At 41.1% G+C, this 19,165-nt stretch overlaps 1 protein-coding gene and 1 pseudogene across 2 annotated transcripts in view; both read right to left on the reverse strand.

Moving 5' to 3' along the window:
• Positions 1-5,920, reverse strand: part of HDAC2 (histone deacetylase 2) — a 29,898-nt gene extending 23,978 nt beyond the window's left edge. The window contains exon 1 of one of the 2 annotated variants that reach the window (XM_042939650.1): positions 5,623-5,920. In XM_042939650.1, the coding sequence (XP_042795584.1) occupies positions 5,623-5,674 (52 nt within the window). In that variant the 5' untranslated portion in view covers positions 5,675-5,920. Of the gene's footprint in view, positions 1-4,527; positions 4,951-5,622 lie in introns of those variants that run through there. The other variant, XM_042939651.1, reaches the window with a different exon arrangement.
• Positions 5,921-16,112: 10,192 nt separating this feature from the next.
• On the reverse strand, positions 16,113-16,201 carry LOC122220843 (annotated as a pseudogene).
• Positions 16,202-19,165: the final 2,964 nt, after the last annotated feature.

Below are 19,165 nucleotides of genomic sequence, written 5' to 3' on the forward strand. Positions count from 1 at the left end.
GGCTCAGTCGGTTAAGCGTCCGACTTCGGCTCAGGTCATGATCTCACGGTCCATGGGTTCGAGCCCCGCGTCAGGCTCTGGGCTGACAGCTCAGAGCCTGGAGCCTGTTTCAGATTCTGTATCTCCTTCTCTCTGTGACCCTCCCCCGTTCATGCTCTGTCTCTCTCTGTCTCAAAAATAAAATAAACGTTAAAAAAAAAAAATTAAAAAAAAAAAAGTTCTATTTAAAAACCTTCAGTGGTTTTCTATTCCCTGAACAAAGTTAAAATCTCTTAGTACATGTCTTGCGTGGTCTGGCCCTTTACTACCTTGCCTTGGCATCCCATGGTTCCCCTACATCTTCCCTTTTGTTTAGTGTGCCAAATCCTAACTTACTTGGCCTTTGTAGTTTGCAATGTACTACATAGGAAAACTTTTTTCCTTAATGTTTTTTTTTTTAATGTTTATTTTTTAAAGAGTGGGACAGAGCATGAACAGGGAAGGGCAGAAAGAGAGGGAGACACAGAATCTGAAGCAGGCTCCAGAGCTCAGCACAGAGCCCGACGGGGGGCTCAATACCACAAACCAAGAGATCATGACCTGAGCTGAAGTCAGATGCTTAAGCCACTAAGCCACCCATGTGTCCTCATAGGAAAACTCTTTTAAAACTGGCCCATTTTCTTCCTTCAGGCCTTCCTTGTCTGAACAGCCTGCAAAGGTCCACACTTAGGTATACAGCTTTTATTTCCTTCTTAGAACTTAAATAATCTTTTGTCTACCTGGCACACAAATATTAAACCCATTTGATATTTCTATGGGCTTTCATAAACAAGTATAAGCCAACTGCTATGGAAATAGAGAGGAACAGGACTTATTAACCAGTACAAATATCCTTATTAAACTTTTAAATCTGATCTCATTCATATTTCAATGCTATTATCATTCTCTAAGAGATTACCAATTCCAACTATCTCCTTAAATACTTATCAACCGAAGCATTTACAAGTTTTTGTTAAGAAAAATAATTACTAATACTTTCTGTTTTGTAAGAGGAAGCCCCCGGCCCACCCTTTTTTTGTAGGAGCCTAAGGAGGTCCACTGTTGCGTCACCAAAGGAAAAAAGAAAAATCTTTTAGGTACCAGGTTTTGACCTCTTCTTGGACATTAAAACCAGTCAATGTGGTAAAGGATAAGGAGTGGACTGGGTCAAACAGGGATACGAATCTATGTTCAAATGTAATATAGACAAAATGCCACTCATTTTACCTGTCTATAACTCAGAATGGTTTTAAGAAGCAAAGAAAATGTTATATGAAAGTGCTCTATCCATAAAAATAAGGTACTGATCATTTATTCATCAATAATTTAAAAAACCTTTAACTTTTATTTACATGATGGAGGCATAGACATAAGCAAAACAGACAAGACTCTGTCCTCACAAAGCTTGTATTCAGTGAGGTGGACAAAATTCAGGTGATATAAACAGCATGAGAGTGTAATAGGGAAAAAATCAGTAATGAGGATTAAGGTAATAGGGAAAAGTCTCATAAGGTGAAATTTTAAAGAAATGAGTAGTAAAGAATAGCTGGGGGAAGAGGACCCAAGTGTAAGAAAAACTGTTTTATTTAAGTATTACACAGTACTAGGTCTAAATAGTGATGTGCAATTAGGACTACTGGTATTTATGAACTGCTGCTGTAATTCATTCAGTACTCTGATTTGCTGATAACCTGTTTTAGAAAAAATAATTACCTATTTTACGGATAATATTTATACTACAGCAAAGAACCCATGCCGTTTTATTAAAGGCTATCTATCTAACAAAAGGCTTTGGCACCACTGTTACAAATAAAAATCTAAAAAAATCTGTGAATAGTTGGCTGCCAAACAGAATTCTTATGAGTATCCTGGGAGGTGCAATCTTGATAACTTTTATATTCTATCTTTGTATAGTGGTGCATGCTTTTCATTGAACCACTTGTCTCCAAAAATTCTGATGCACACTATCAAGAGGAAAAAACAGAGCACAGAGCACTATACAGACAATTATGTAAATGACATATATATACAACCCTATTATATCACATACATTGTAAATAGGCACTAAATGTGATTGGCCTAAAGCTTGATTCAAAACAAAGCACATTTAACATTTCTAGATAAAGTGTTATAAATGCATTGTGGGGCACCTGGTTGGCTCAGTGGTTAGGTGTCTGACTCTTGATTTGGCTCAGGTCATGATCCGGCCCACATCTGGCTCTGTAGCAGGGACCCTGCTTGGGATTCTCCCTCTCTCTCTGCCCCACCACTGCTTGCGTGGGCTCTCTCTCACAAGATAAATAAGTAAACTTAAAAAAATAAAATAAATGTGAGTATCACAGACAAGGCCGTTAACACAGCTTGGTTTGCTAATTACATTTAAGTACAGAAATCACATCATTTTAAAGTCAGAAGGGATCTCAGCAACTAGTTATGTCACTTTACATAGTATTGATAATCTTGTAGTACATACAAGAATACCAAGATTTAGAAGGGAGTTTTTGGAAACTTTGGAGGCATGGGTCAACAATTGCTGCAGTTTCCTCAAAGGTTTAAGGATACCTCATCCATCAATGCCTGAAGGTTCACCTGGAACCAGCGTTCCAGCCATCTAAAGGGTATAATACTGGGGCGCCTGGGTGGCTCAGTCGGTTAAGCGTCCGACTTCGGCTCAGGTCACGATCTCACGGTCCGTGAGTTCGAGCCCCGCGTCCGGCTCTGGGCTGATGGCTCAGAGCCTGGAGCCTGCTTCCGATTCTGTGTCTCCCTCTCTCTCTGCCCCTCCCCCATTCATGCTCTGTCTCTCTCTGTCTCAAAAATAAATAAACGTTAAAAAAAAAAAAAAAAAAAAAAATTAAAAAAAAAAAAAAAGGGTATAATACTGAACACTATAAAGCATACAGAGAAAAATACATGTCTTCAAGAAGTCTCTTTCATTTGCTAGATATTCTCTCTGTGTTGCAAAGAGTGTGCCTAATGGTCCCACTAAGCCTAAACATAGGATTCCTATGGTTTAGAATTCGCTTCACTCCTGTCTTCTACTCTCTTTACCAACACATTAAAAGCAGCTAATTTAGGCGAGCAGATTTTTCGTTTCAATCCAATCCATGTTGTATACCTCCAAGTCTCCCCATTCTTTGGTGCAGAAGCTACTTTACCTTTCTCTTTCCTCACAATTAGAAAAAGAAAAATTACCACTACCTTTATAAGCTGACAAAATAGGATTTGGGGGATAATGAAAATGTAAGCTTTTTGAATTAATTGTTCAAAGCTTAGTATATATGCTATCACGTACTAATAATTAGCATAATGATACCCAGCCAACTTAATAGTTTCTCCAAAACATTTTATTAGCTCCCCCCACCCCCGACAAAAATCCAAAGAAAATTCCAAATGAAAGCAACCAAAAATTCCATTCTAAAAATGAGGCAAGAGCCTTAGATTTCCAAAAACTCAGTTACACAACTGGTGTTGGTCATCAGGTAAAGCAGTTGAATGGTATACAGTAAATAAGTGATACTCATGAGACTTGATTATTTCCACTCTACCTATCAAGCCCCGCATCCTGCCCTTGGCATCCCATTCCCTCAGCAAAGGATCATCACAAATGGACCCAGAAACAAACAGCTGTTCTGAAAACTGCTCCTTAAGTGTACTTCCTGCTTCTACAATTCAAGTCTGATGACAAGAAGTTATAAGCAGCTTCATTAGAGCCTATCACTGTCAATAGCAACTAAGCTGCAGGAAGAGCCTTAGCACTAGTTTCCCCCGCTTTTTAAACCTTAGAAACAATATCATTTTAAAAATTAATTTGCACATATGGTTATTTACTTTCCAATTTGATCAGGGAATGGAGAGCAAGGGCTCTGCCAGTGACTCAAAATATGCATAAATTTTTAAAGACTGATCATTAAGAAATATAGTTCATATTAAAATTAAAATGTACTCCTATCTCTATCCCTCCAGGATGGCATAATTTCAATTTGTATTACACATATATGCAATGCTCTCAAAAAATGTTTTATACCACAGCTGTTAACTACTTAGTACTAGCCATCAAACATCAAACAATTTAGATTTCTTCTGTATGATCTGAAGTTTTCCCCCAAAGACACATTTTATATGGTCATTTTATATGATCAGGCATTAAAAGATTCATCTTTGCTAAATGAAGTAATATGGTATGGCCATTTTCAAATTAAAATCAGCTTCATTCTGAACCAGATCTCTAAGGTCTGGTTCCACCTAAGATTTTGTAATACAAACAATACACCGCTTGTAGGAAACAACTTTCAAGATTTGTACTGCTTGAGACACATCAAATAGCAGGTCACGGAGCCTGGCTTCTTTGTTAACTTTTCAAAATCCTTCTGTGGAGAATAATCCAGGAGAAACTATTTGCCGTTAATGTCTTTGTGTAACGTCTCTGCTCAAATTTCAAATGGGAGAACCCCTAAAATTTAAGCTATCTGATTTTCATATTTTACTGTGCCGCAAGCTCAAGCTTACCTGATTATTCAGCACTTTCCGCACGACTCCTCAAAGTTTTCCTACACCCAAACTCCCACCACCTAGTAACAGCTTTCACAAGCAAGATGCCAATGCTCTCCTAAACCTCCAAAGCAGGGTGTATTTCCTGATCGAACAAAGAGCAACAAAGAAGTGGGTGGTAACCGCCTCTCACAGAGGCAAGCCAGGACCCATCGAGTCTGATCCACGAACACAAGCAGTAACAGTTCCACGTCTCCCTAGCACCGTCATATTTCCCGCGAAGACTAACTACCTCAAACTCGAAAAACCCCGATTTTTTTCGAGGAAGTGAAGCCTTTTCTTTTGAATCCTGAGAAAGTGGCGCTGAAAGCACCGGGCGAACAAAGGAGAGGGATGGAGCCCCGGCGAAACGGAGGAGTGAGTGTGCCCCAAGGCGTCCATGGGCCCCCACCCTCAGTAACTACTCGCCAGCCGCGACCCGGTCGAGGGGTCCGGGGTGAAGCTGGAGGCGGAGAAAGGAGCAGACACTGCGGCCAGCCAGAGCCGAAGAGGAAGGGAGGGGCGGGGCGGGAGCGAGCCGCGATGGGGGGGGGGGGGGGGGAGGGACGGGGACTGGGGGCGGGGCTCTCGCGGCCGCGGGGCTTTGTGTGAAGTCTGGGCCGGGGTAGATATTTTGACCCGGGGGGGGAGGGGTCGGGGGCCGGAGCAGGGTCCCCCAACACCTCCGTTCCCGCGAGTGGCGGGCAGGAGAGGCGAGAGGCCTGACCATCCCCTTGGCCACCTCCACCGAGGCAGGGTAGGCCGGCGCCGTCCTACAGGCGGCCGCCTTCAGGGCGGCGGACCTTACAGCCGGAGGGAGAGCTGCAAGAGGGAAAAGGGGGGCGTCCACCTGGCACCCGCCGCAGAGCCGGCGGGGGCCGCTCGCCGCGGAGGGGCTCCCCCTGACGGCGTCGGGTCGGGAATGGGTTAAGATGCGGCCAGACGTCGGTCCCTCCTCCTTCCCACCCCTCAGCACCGGCGCCCACTCGCTTCGGCGGCCGCGGAGTCCGGCTCGGCTCCCGGCCTGGCTCCCCAGCCCTGCCCGCCCACCCTGCCGCCGTCCCGGCCTCTCACCATCGTAGTAGTAGCAGACTTTCTTCTTGCCGCCTCCCTGACTGTACGCCATGGGCTCCCCGGCCACCGCCGCCTCCGGGCTCCGGCTCCTCCTCCTGCTGCTGCTGCTGCCGCCGCGGCTCGGCGGGGAAAGAAAAGGGCTGGGGCGAAGGTGGGGGTGGCAGTCCCGCGGGGAAGGGCCAGCCGAAGGGAGGAGAGGAGGGGGTGCCGGGAGGACTCGGTACCGCCCGGCCGAGGGGCCGAGAGCGCGGAGCGGGGGGTGGCAGCGGCGCCAACTCGCGACACTGGGGAGGGGGAGGGGGCAGCCAAACCACCTCCGGAGGCCGAGGGGAGGTGGGGCGCGTCCACTGTGGCCTTCACGGGGGGGAAAGAGGGGTCCGACTAAAAAAGAAACCTTGTCAGCCTTGAGATAAGAGGCCTGGTAGTGATGAATAACTTGTGGAGAGCGGCGCCAAATGCAGTCGTGAAACGACAAAAATAGTCAGGCTATCACTCCACAAGTAGCTAAAGGGAGTGTGGCGCCGGGTGAGCGCTCCCCCCCTCACAATCTTCGCACAGTGGTTGCGCCTATTCGGAGTCTGCGCAGTCGCGCCTCCCCAACCATAGCCTTGGCCGCCTAGACCCCCTCCGCGTCGTCCCACGCCGCTCCCCTCCCCCACTGTCGCGAAGCTCCCGCCCGAGCGGACCACGTGCCGGGAACCGGGCGGGGAGAGACCACTCTTGCACCCCTTCCGGCCTCTTCGAACACGCCGGGCTGCAGCCCATGGTCCCTGGGCCGGGTCGCCTCAGGTTTCTCGTTTGTTCATTTATTCTTTATTTTTTGTTGATAATTGCTCCGAGGTTGCGACCTGTTAAGGGGACCTAATACAGACAATAAGTAGTACAGTACTGCCTGGTTTTGAATGAGTATTTATAGAATGCATTTACATCAGGGCGTAAAGCACAGTGCTAAGCATTTGCACTTATAATATTTTCATTGATACCTATTTATAAAAGCTACCTGTTAGGCCATTTAAGACTCCCCCAAACGCTGAGATGTAAGTATTATTCCTATTTCTTCTTTAGTAAGGTACTTGGTCGTCTCCACTGTTGATGATCCAGGGTTTGAATTCATTCAGTGTCCCCTCCCCCCCCCCCCCCCCCCACCCCGCCTCCAAATCCACATATCCATACTGCTGCTGCTGTTTGGACACTAGAAGATTGGAGCAGAATGCTAAAACACTTTCAAAACTCATGGAAGCGATAAATACCTGTGTCTGATCAATAGGTCAACAAACATTTGTCAAGCACCTATTGTAAGCCAACTACATTGCATTGTAAGGGGTGGGGGCTTCTGACAGTCTACAGTGTAGCACTCTTATTCCAACTATATCTTGTACAATTTTCTCCCAAATACCCGAATACACGAATACACACTCTTCCATAGCCTCACCAAAAAAAAAAAAAAAAAAAAAAAAAAAAGGCCTTATTGAAGCAGGAGCCATTTGGAGCCACTACCAAAAATATCTTCTTGATTTTGCTATTGACTTCAAAATCCTCAAGGTATTTATACTTAAAAAAGCAAGTTTCCTGGATCTCACCCCAAGAAGTTTAAGAAAAGTCCAGAGTAACCCCTTTTCCCAAGTCTGTATTTTTAACAACCATACCAGGTAACTGATGCAGTTGGTACAAGAACCACAGTGTGAGAAACATTGGCTTAAGGTTAATTACGAGGTATTGACTTTAAAGTTTTACTCTATCAAGTCCAAAATCAACTTGGTAGATTCTGAGCAAAAACTAATATTCTTCTCAGATTCAGCATAGTGAAGTCTGAAATGAGACTTTATTTACTTCAGGAAAATTTCCCTGACTCTACCTACCTCCTTGACCCCAAGTCTTTCTTTGTAGTTCTTGGGACTAGTACTGCTCTAGCTTAACACCACGTTAAGTAAGATAGCTCACAACTTCTTTTAACTTCTGATTAGAATAGAGGTTAGCCAGAGGAAGGACTATGTCTGTCTTGCATGCAATTTTATCTCTGTGCCTATGACATGGGGCAAGTCACTTAAACTTTTTTTGGTCTGAATTGCCTTATCTGTAAAATGAGGCAGGATCACTTAAAGAATAGTTCCTCATATGAATACTGAGTGGCTCAAATAAGAGAGTTAATATGGAATAGTTTTTAAACAGTGAGAACTTTGTAAATATAAGGGATTATTATGATTGTTATTACAATACTGGTAATAATAATCATTGTTTGCATCCACAGCATTTAGCTTTGAATGTGTGAGATGAGCCTGGGCATATATCCTAACTGTTGAGGAACTTGTTATGTTATTTATTATTTAATAATTTTAAACTAATTGAAGCAAATTATTTTACCCTTAGAAACTAGCATTGGAGAAGGATATCTTACCCAGTGACAAGAGCTGACCAAGTGAATTATGTGCCTCAACGTCATAATGAACTGTAGATTATCAAACATTCTATCAGAATTGACAAACTCTAATTTCATTTACTGTATTCAAACTCATCTCTCACAAACCTTTTTACCATCAGAGAAAAGAAAGTCTTTTGGGTACCTGGGTGGCTCAGTTGGTTGGGCATCCATCTTTGGCTCGGGTCATGAACTTGCGGTCTGTGAGTTCAAGCCCCATGTCCAGCTGTGTGCTAACAGCTCAGAGGCTGGAGCCTGCTTTGGATTCTCTGTCTCCCTCTCTCTCTCTCTCTGCCCCTCCGCCTCTCACGCTCTGTCTCTGTCTCTTTTTCTCAAAAATAAATAAAAAGTTTTAGACAATATATAGGAGAAGGAAACAAGTTGAGAACAAGGTTAATTCATAGAATGTGTAATTGAGGATTGTCTTTATTCTTTTTTTTTTTTTACATTATTTTTTAAATGTTCATTTATTTGCAGGGGGAGGGGCAGGGAGAGAGGGGGAGAGAGGATCCAAAGTAGGCTCCTCACTGACAGCAGGGAGCCCAGTGTGGGGTTGAATTCAGAACCACGAGATCCTGACCTGAGCCAAAGCTGGACACTCAACCAACTGAGCCACCCAAGGGCCTGGAGGATTGTCTTTATTCTTAAACTATTTTTCTTTGGTTTCTACTTCGTCTCCATGGACATATCTTTATAATCTTGAAGATGTTTAGTACTTTGAGATTATTCAATGAAAGGATCTGTTAAACGTAATTGGATTATTTTGACTGTTTAGAACTGATTGACTAGAAACTATTTAGATTATTTAGAAACCGATTGTTTAAAAAAAACCCAGAAAACAATTGTCTCAGTTTATGCTAAAAATGAAACCCTGCTACCAACTGCAGCAGATAGTTTAATTTTTAGTTACTATAAAAGAATTGTTCATATAAGCTTGTTTCTACTCTAAGGGAAATTTAGATTTCTTGGTGTTAAATTCTATGTAGCAATTCCATAAGGTAGTACAGAAGGTAGAGAAGTAGAATTACTAACATGAGGGTGCTGTCACAAACTAAACCAGCCTCAAGCTGAATTTTGATTTCCCTAGAAACATGGTCCTATTTTTACCCAGTACTATAAGGTATCACTCATTAATCTGAACAGTAGCACCAAATAATGAAACATTATTGTGCTATTTGAGCTGTGCATTTGTGTAATAAAATTTTAAATTTCCCATTTTTATTAAAAATAGATTTTTGAATCATAGCTTATCTACTAAATTATTCTGTTGCATTACACTTTCCATGTCACCCCTCTTAGCTTCTTAGCCGATGGATGCTTTGCTTCTGTCCCTTAAAACATAGTATTACTTTCATCCAGCCCATCTACTTACACACATTTTCTAGAAAAATTCTATACCTATGCTTTATCTGGGAAAATGTATTTGCTAGTGTCTCCCAATCACCCAACACTCGTATCTTAATTGTTCATCTTTCCTCTCAAATTTTTTACACTTTCCTTCAAATCTGATAATTATTTCTCTCTACTTAGCACAGAACTGTACGAATGGAGGTAGAGTATGTGTGTTGGGACCACTGAGTGAAAAGCCCAATAATGAGGATCATGGAGCAAAATGGTGGGACCTGGGTCCTTGAAGACCTCATTTATATCTGTACCAGACCTGGACTGTCCACCTCCTGACTTCTGGTTACATGCAGGGAAAAAAGGCATATCAAAACAAATATTTGGGTAAACCACTGTAGTCAGGACTTTGTTAAATGCAGTTGGATACAATCCTACTTCATGTAAAATACGCATTAGGAGTTAGTGGCTTTTGGTGATTTCCAGTTAGAAATGACAGATTTCTGTGGAGAGACAACTTTCCTTGGGTTTTGAACATCTTGAGAGTGGATGCCCTTTCTTCCAAATGCCCTTTCCAAAATGCCCTTTTTTCCAAACAATCCATTCAAAGATGTTTGTATAACGAACAGCTTTGGAAGATAAGAGAAAGTGACTCCCTCTGGGGCAAAGGCAGGGCACGCGTACTACCCATTATAAAAGATTCAGGTTCTCTAAGTTCAGGGTTCATCTCCTATAACGCAACACGCTACAAGTGTAAGTGTCATCTGGTCCTCTTCCTCATGACCTGTAGGAATTGGGGCTTGGCCACAGCACAAAACATAATACTTATACTCTGGTCACTGCTATTGCTTTGAATAATAAATTACCTTTGCCTTTGGCACAGGAGTCTTGTGTCTATGAAACTGTGGTTGTCTAGCTTGTTAGCTTGCAAATAGTGTAAAATCTCAGACCCTTCACATTTCTTGACAGTTTTTAGTGATGAGATTGGGGGGCTGATAAAGACATGGCTTACTAAAAAGGAAGGATGAGAGCCTTGTCAACCAGCAGAATTTGAGGGAAGTCCATGGAAATTGGTAGCAAACATTTGGCCAGATTGTACAGTCAACTGGGAATTAAATGGCCCTCCACTGTATTGCCTGTTAATGAAGAGGAACTGGGGGGCTTGCAGGCTGAATACCAACCAGTAGGTTTAAAGACAGGTGGCTGCACAGTATCCTGCTTGTGTAGCTTTCCTCCAGGTGGGGGCACTTCTTCACCATGTTGGAGACACAGCCAACCTGTGTTTTCAGACTTAGGTTGATCCCACTAGCGATCCCCAACAGTTGTAATAAATAATACTTGATTTCTGGGGATACCCTGTCCACTCCCAGAACTATACTTCTTGTATGGAAGTCAGGTATTAATTTTACCGCTTCCAAGATCACAGTAACGTGCACCCTAGCTATGGTCATAAGAGACTTTGAAGTGTTTAAGGACCCACCAGTAGATTGCATAGGTTTCAGATGACAGTGGAGATTTCTTTGAAACAGGGCCACCCTTAGTTATTTGGAGGAACTTCCTAGAAGGATAACTGACTCCTTTATGTGCACTCTGTGGTTGATTATCCTGATGATGTCAGGCAATTAGAAAAGATGGTAAGAAATTTGTCCCTGAGTTTAGCTCAAGTGATCAGTGATGCCACCGAAGCCTTAGAAAGCAGTGAGGTCTGCCTCAACTCACTAGCCAGGGTTGTTATAGATGATAGAATTACCCTAGGTGGCAGGTTTTGAACCATCCTTAATACATCAGCTGAACTGGATTAATGCCTCAGACCAGGTAGAAAGGTCAAATCAGAATCATAAGGAAAAAAGCCAGTGGCTTTCTAAGGTAGACCCCATGGTTTATGGGATTTCAGGAACCTTGGGGCATGCCTGAGGTCAATACTACAGATTGGTCTCCTGCTGCTTGGCTGTCAGTGACAGGGCCTTAATTAAACGCTATATGAGACAAATTGAATGAAGCCTCTGCTAGTCCGATTAATCAGAGTGGTTAATGGTAATATATCCATGTGAAAGTTTGAGTTCTGTCAAGAACACGTAGGGTGGATTGTTAGAAGAGGCCGGTCCCTGCACATTCTTGCTGAGTGTCCTGTACATTCTTGCTGAGTATGCCAGGTTGCAAGACTTCTCTGTCTCCTGAGACTAAGCAGTTTCTGTAGCTAGTCACATAGATATCTAAGTAGGAAGGTGACATATCATGACTAATGTGTAAGTGCTCACTCTCAGGGTCAGGGAGACTGGCTTGCTTGCTGCTTGCTCGGAAATCTGGGCCCTTGGTCCCGGGTTTCTCTTTTGCGGTACAACCCACTCTGTGTGCAGGTGTCATCTGGGTCGTTACGTATTCTTTCTGGGACTTAGGAGACAAGAGAAACTGAAAAAAATGGGTTGATGCTCATTCAGTTTTTCTATGCTGTGAGCAGTAAAGTACTTTGTCTCTGATCCAGGAATCTCCTGACTTCAGCCAGAGTCCATGAAACTTTAACAGGTTAACTTAACTCACTTGCAAGATGTGATAAAATCTCAAGGGCTTGACAGTTCATGACCATGTAATGCCAAAGCATTGTTAGCAATGAGAAATTTTTCCTTATACTGTGAACCCACAGATATATCCAGCCTACGGTGAATTCTAGATTCTTCTTTCCAGTCATGGGTGGAGCAGGGGGGAACATGTAAAAATTCCTAGCACATTACCTCTGGATGAGTTTTATTGGAAAACTATCAGATCGTTAGTTAGGAGAGGAAAATTGAGATGCTTTTATCCCATTTGTGCTAATGTGAATACAAAGATGTTGAAGTATTCATCAAAAGCACTTAAATAGAATCACAAATTGTTGAAGATTCAGTATCTTTTTTGTGTGAACACGGACAGGGAATGCTGACAATCTAGAATAGATATTGTTCAGCAGCAGTGAAGGTTACCTTCTCTTGCTCTCTTCTAACTGACCATTTTTTTCTTTTTTCTAATTTTATTGAGATATAACGCACCTGTGACCTTGTTTTCTTTTTCATCCAAATTTTGCATTGCCGTGCTCCAAGACATTACCACACCTTCCTTTATGTAACAATGACCAACACCCGAGTGCGCATAATGGTACAGACTGCATTGTTTAGTGCTGTCCTTTTTTCTATAGTAATGTCTTCTCATTTTGTAAAGCATTAAACTTTTACTGTAGACTCCGGTCTTAGTTGAGCTAGTGGCAAATGTGCTTCACTGGATGTTCATGGCTGATGGCCTGGTATCATAATTTTGCCTCCTTGCTTTACGGGGATAATTTGATGCTAGTTTTTATAGTCTGTTGATATAATAAATGCTTACATTTGTTGGTATATTAGTCTGTTAAAAGCATCTTTCAGGCAAAACTTTTAAAAACAGTCTGTTGAGGCTTGGATTTTTTTTTTTTCTTTCCCCTCCATCACTTGCTTTCCCCTCCAATACACTTTTATTGTATTTCATTTATGATGGTAGGTTAATTACCCAAATACATTTTCATTTCTTCTTAAGCTTAAATAATAAGTATTTGTATGAGGTTTGACTCAAGAAAAGATCTCACTTAAAAATAAGACAAATAATACCTAAATTCATATAGCATTGTCCAAACCCCTCTTCCCTAACTCTCCACCTTTATCCTCCAGCATCCTATGTGCAGTTTATATGTTAGCATCTATATTTTTTTCTTATTCATACTTATTTACCTTTACAAAATTATAAGATCCTTGAGGGCATATGTATTAGTTTACTCGGGCTGCAATAACACAATACCATAAATTAAGTGGCTTAAACAACAGAAATTTATTTTCTCACAATTTTGGAGGCTAGAAGCCTAAGATAAGGGTATTGGCAGGTTTAGTTTCTTCTGAGTCCTCTTTCTTTGGCTTGCAGATGGCTGGCTTTTCTCTGTGTCCTCACATGGTCATCCCTTTGTGTTGTCTGTGACCTAACCTTCTCTTTTGTAAGGGCACCATACAAAAAGTCTCATTGGGGGTGCCTGAGTGGCTCAGTTGGTTAAGCATCTGACTTCAGCTCAGGTCATGACTCACAGTTTGTCAGTTTGAGCCTCACATCAGGTTCTGTGCTAACAGCTCAGAGCCTGGAGCCTGCTCCAGTCTCAGTCTCTCTCTCTGTCCCTCTGCCTCTCCCCTGCTCCCACTCTCTCTCTCTCAAAAATAAACACTGAAAAAAAAAAGTCTTATTGAATTAGTACCAAACCTCACAGCCCCATTTTAACTCACCTCTTTAAAGGTCCTAACTCCAAATACATCACATTCAGAGGTTGTAGGGGTTAGGACTTCGACATATGAACTTTAATGGAACACAAGTCAGTCCATAACAGGAGGGAAACTTGTCTTATAAGTCTTCAAATTTTGGATGACTGATGTAAATGTACACATCATAATGTTCTAAAATTAATTCAGGCTTTGTAATGTATTAAAATAGCCCCACTTATGCTACAACTACTCTATAAAATACATCAAAATAATCCCTTGAAGCCTCCTAGATAAGAGTATTATATTGGTCAAGGTTCTTGGTTGCCAGTTCTGGTGATGATAAGCAAAACGGAATGTATTAGAAGGGTATAGATGGCTCAAGAAGTTGATGGGAAAGCAAGAGGAACAGGCTTGGAAAATTGAGAAGAATCAACCTGTAAGACGGATGATAAAACACAGCTAAATATCTTCATATGCGGGGTCTGGTTATGAGGGTGCTTTCTCCGTGGACATTGGAAACTGTCACTGCTAACAATCACCAAACCCAGCTTAAGACCCTGGAGTTAGCTGCCACTTCGTGCACTGTCCCTGCCTTCTCTGTGTGTTAACTTCAGCACAAAAGTCCTGGGCAGGAGCACCCAATAAATGGTTCTTAGGTTATATGCTCTAGCTGTCAGGAATCAATGGAAGTGAAGTGTGTGGTCTTTTGGTAGAAGATGGGAGCATGGCTCCCACTAAAATACATCAATGACAGACTGCCCAAACATAAGAAGAGGGTCAAAATGCTGGTCAGCCCAAAAGTGTCCACCTCAGCTATTAGCCTCTTGATAGCAAATGACATATAATTAACTCTGATGGTTTTCTCTATCTTGTACTGAAGGTCTCATCTTTCTCTTTATAAAATAACTTTGAAAACTTAATTTTTATTATAATGTATTCAACTAGAAAATGAGCCATTTGTGTAGAAAATAAAGAAAAATTACTGGTAATCTCATAGACATCAGATCTAACATAGGCCATTTTGGTGGTTAATTTTATGTGTCACCTTGCTGGGGCCACAGTTCTGAGATATTCAGACATTCTGGATGTTTCTGAGTGATGGTTAGTTTCACCTGTCAACTTAATTGAGCCACGGAATGCTGAGATACTTGGTTAACCATTATTCTGGGTCTTTCTGTGAGGATGTTTCTAGGTGGGATTAAGATTTGAACCAGTAGGTTGAGTAAAGCAGACTGCCTTCCATAATGTGGTTGGGCCCCATCCAGTTAGTTAAAGTTCTAATTGGAACAAAAGACTGACTTCCTCCCGAGCAAGAGGGAATTCTGCCAGCAGATGGCCTTCAGACTTGAACTGCAATATTGACTCCTGGGTCTCTAGCCTTTGGACTTGAAATTCAGCATCACCTCTTCCCTGGGTCTCCAGCCTGCTGACCCACCCTGCAGATTTTGGGCGTGCCCATCTCCATAATTGTAGGAGCTAATGCCTTAAAATATATCTTTTTAAAGATACACACATCTTATTGATTCTGTTTCTTTAGAGAACCTGACTAATAAAATCATGAAGATAGAATGAGTACTGTGTCACTGAAGAGTAAGCTGTATACTGCATGACTGAAATCTGGTGCAGTTCAGCTCTCTTATGTTAATGCTTTCTTTAAGCTATTAGCATACCACAGAAACTAAAGAAGAAAAGAACTGCATGCATAGGTTATGCAGTTTTTATATTTTGCTGAGTTTCCCTCTACACTGTATTTCCAAGTACTTTAAAAGTACTTATAACAGGCAATAAAGATTTTCGCTACACCCACCGGAAAATTATTCAGTGTCTTTATAATAAAAATCTACCAGAATTTAGCTTAGCTTATTTTATTCTATTAAATAAATACTTCCCGTTAAATTATTTCCCTTATTAGTTACTGCTTTCAGTTACATTACTTGCAAATACTCATTGGCTAGGTAGGATGGAATCAGCGTTAATTATTCATCTTGCTTTTACTTCCTCAATTATTTTTCTACTAAAATTTTAAGATAATAGGAAATACCTAAAATTGTAGATTCCCTAAAAATTTATTTATAAATTGAACTTTTGGTATCTTAAAGTTGCATATTAAATAATTTAAAAAGTAACCTTGCTGGAATTTTCTAATTATAAAAATGCTTGCCCTAAGTACTTAGTTGGTGCCTGGCAAAATTTCCTTCCCTTTTTCTCCCTTCCTCCTTTCTTTCCTTTTCTGTTTCTTTCTGAATTATCTATCCTTTCAAGTCTATTTTGCTAACATCATAGTTATCATCCTAGAATGGTTTCTATAATGTGAATTTTTGTGCGTTTTATCAATTTTGATCCCCAAATATTTGGAACTTATTCTGGGAAAAAATGTTGATGCCCTTAATGTAATGTGATTATTACAAAGATGTTTAATAACAACTTTATAATTTTTGATCAGTGTTCATGTTAGACAAAAGAACTGTGCTATTTTTTTTTTTTTTTTTTTTAATATGGAACGTTTCAGGATTGTGTGTCACTCTTGTGCAGAGGACATGCTGGTATTCTCTGTATCATTCCAATTTTTTTTTTTTAATTTTTTTTTTTTTAACGTCTATTTATTTTTGAGACAGAGAGAGACAGAGCATGAACGGGGGAGGGGCAGAGAGAGAGGGAGACACAGAATCGGAAGCAGGCTCCAGGCTCTGAGCCATCAGCCCAGAGCCCGATGCGGGGCTCAAACTCACGGACCGCGAGATCGTGACCTGAGCTGAAGTCGGACGCTTAACCGACTGAGCCACCCAGGCGCCCCTCATTCCAATTTTAATGTTTTATTTTTTTTATTTTTGAGACAGAGAGAGAGAGAGAGAGAGAGAACGGGGGAGGGGCAGAGAAAGAGGGAGGCACAGAATCTGAAGCAGGCTCCAGGCTCTGGCTTCCAGCACAGAGCCCCACACAGGGCTCAAACTCATGAACCATGACCTGAGCCAAAGTCGGATGCTTAACCAATTGAGCCCCCCCAGACGCGCCCCACAGTGGTCCTCTTTTGACAGCACAATTATCATTTCTTACCGAATCGCTGAGTCCAAGTTAACTAAGTAAGCTAGCGAGGCCTGACACAGACCTGTCGCCACCATCTTGAAACTGACTGCCTCCAGGCCTCATGCTAGTCTGAAATGGATTAGTACTTGCAACTAAAGTTGATGCATAAAACTTCGGATTATATAGTATTTGAGTTTTGTTTTATATGTGGTTCTATAGAAAAATAAAAAAATGTAAACAGGCCAAAGAAAATCATCTATCATTCATCTCTTTCTAGCCTGAAATAACATTTTGTTGCATGTACTGCCCTACTTTTTAAATGCATACTAGGCTATGTAAGCACATAAGAAAATACATTATAAAACAAAAGTGGTTTTATCCAACAAAACTATTGGTATACTGTTTGATAAGTGCGTAATGTTTTAAATTTATGTTTTCCCTATCAATAATACATTTCTATATAAATAAATGCAAAACTATTTCATGAATAAAGTAGGATTTGTTTAACCAAACCTCTATTAGATTTTTAAAAATCTTGGGCTCTTATAAAACCGTACCTTCTTTAAATGTATTATAATAGATCTTTGTGCATTTGTCCAATATTTACCTTAAAGAGCTTCTGATATATCGCTATGTTTAGGTCCATTAGAATTATATTATAAAAAGCTGCCTTTATCAAGTATGGGGGAGAATAGCTGTGGTTTTTGTACCACATTTTCCCCTTTTTTTCTGGTTCTTTAGGGGAACTACACCTTGTAACATCTTACTCTGCCTCCCACCTTGGGCCATGATCCTGGAAGGGTTGAATCACATGGCCTCCCTCCTTCCCTCCCAGGCATCTGCTTGTGATCCAAATTGGACCAGAGTATTTCCCCAGACATTGCTGATAGAGCAAATTGAGAGACTTGTCTATCTGCTCTTGGCTGTCTTTCCTGGCACGAAGGAGGAGGCTGTTTGTATAAGGAGCAACTGAGAGAATTAAAGAGGGAAGTAGAAAAGTGATAGATGACAGGAGGGAAGGAAGGAATGAAGGAAAGAAGGAAGGGAGGAAGGGAAGAAGGAAGGAAGGAAAGGAAAGGGAAGGAAGGAAAAAAGGAAAGAAGAAAGGAGGGAAGGATGGAAGGAAGGAAGGAAATATTTGAGCTTCTATATCTAGCTATGCCTGAGAGTTAGAACTACCTCTGGACTCTTCAGTTGTATGAGCCGATAAATTCACTTTATTATTTTTTTTATTTTTTGTTTATACTTCAGTTGTATAAGCCGATAAATTCACTTTATTATTTTTTTATTTTTTGCTTATACTAGTTGATTTGGATCTCTGTCTCTTATAACCAAAACAGTCTTGATAATACATGAAGCAATATAAAAAATAAAAGTAATAAAGATTTATCTGTCTTACCAATAAATTATCTGAGTAGCTATACACACATTTTTTCTATCATGTTGTCCACTATTTTAAAACACAGAATTTCTGCTCTCATGCTTACATGACTTATCACTAGTCTCTACCTATTTAAACATCCAACTTTGAAGGAATGCTGCCCTTTACAGGAACATGACTTTTTCAGAGACTGAAAATTTGGATTAAAAAATTTTTAAAAGTCTGTAAGTATTCACATTTCAAAATGTTGTGCTATAATATATAATAGTCTTTTAAATGCTTCTCATTACAATGGAAATATGATTTCAATTATAACAATTCAGGTTACTAGCAACTTTTCAAGAACACGAATGATGCAAAAGGACTGTTACATAGCTTTGTTTTGAATTTTTCCCATTCATGAGAACTTACCCAGTTGTATTTTCATCATCTTTTCTTGGCACTTGCTTAGTTTTTGACACAGTTGTTGCACAGGAGCATACAAAGCTTAGGAAGTATGACTGGCATCACCTGGTAAACTCAGGATACAAACACTCTTACATGTCTTTTTTTTTTCCTACGGTCTAGTTTGAAAACTCACCTGCCATATTTAATAGGAAGCGTAATGTCTCCTTAAAATCTTTCCCCCCAAATTGTTCAAGAACTCTGGGAGATGACTGAGCTCAAAGGTTAATCCTGGCAAATAGAGAAGTCTGTAGTAGCTCTTTTTTGCCACAAGGTGTCACAAAAGGAAGAGCTTGCACAGGCTGATCGCTATGCTGTGGGAGTCCCTTGCTGGTCCAGACCCCTGTCCAGAATCCATGACATCCTCTGTACTTGATGCCCCTTCTCTGAGGGTCACCCATTGTTCCCTAAAGCACAACCAGCCTGTAAGCTTGTTGGATTCAGAGAAGCCTCTAGGAGCAAGTATTGCCTTGTGCCCAAACCAGCCCCATCACATAAACACGTATGTCCTTTTCTTCTTTCGGTGGGGTTTCCCTGGGAAGAGCTTTTTATTTTGACATAATTTGAAACTTTCAGAATATTTGCAAGGATGGGATGAGAAACTTCGGTTTACCGTTTCTCCAGATTTGCTAGTTACTCCCACATACATTTTTCTTTTTCTGAACCATTTAAAAGGAGGTTGGAAACATTCCT

This window comes from Panthera leo, chromosome B2 (assembly GCF_018350215.1).
Source record: "Panthera leo isolate Ple1 chromosome B2, P.leo_Ple1_pat1.1, whole genome shotgun sequence".
Taxonomy (NCBI): Eukaryota; Metazoa; Chordata; class Mammalia; order Carnivora; family Felidae; genus Panthera; species Panthera leo.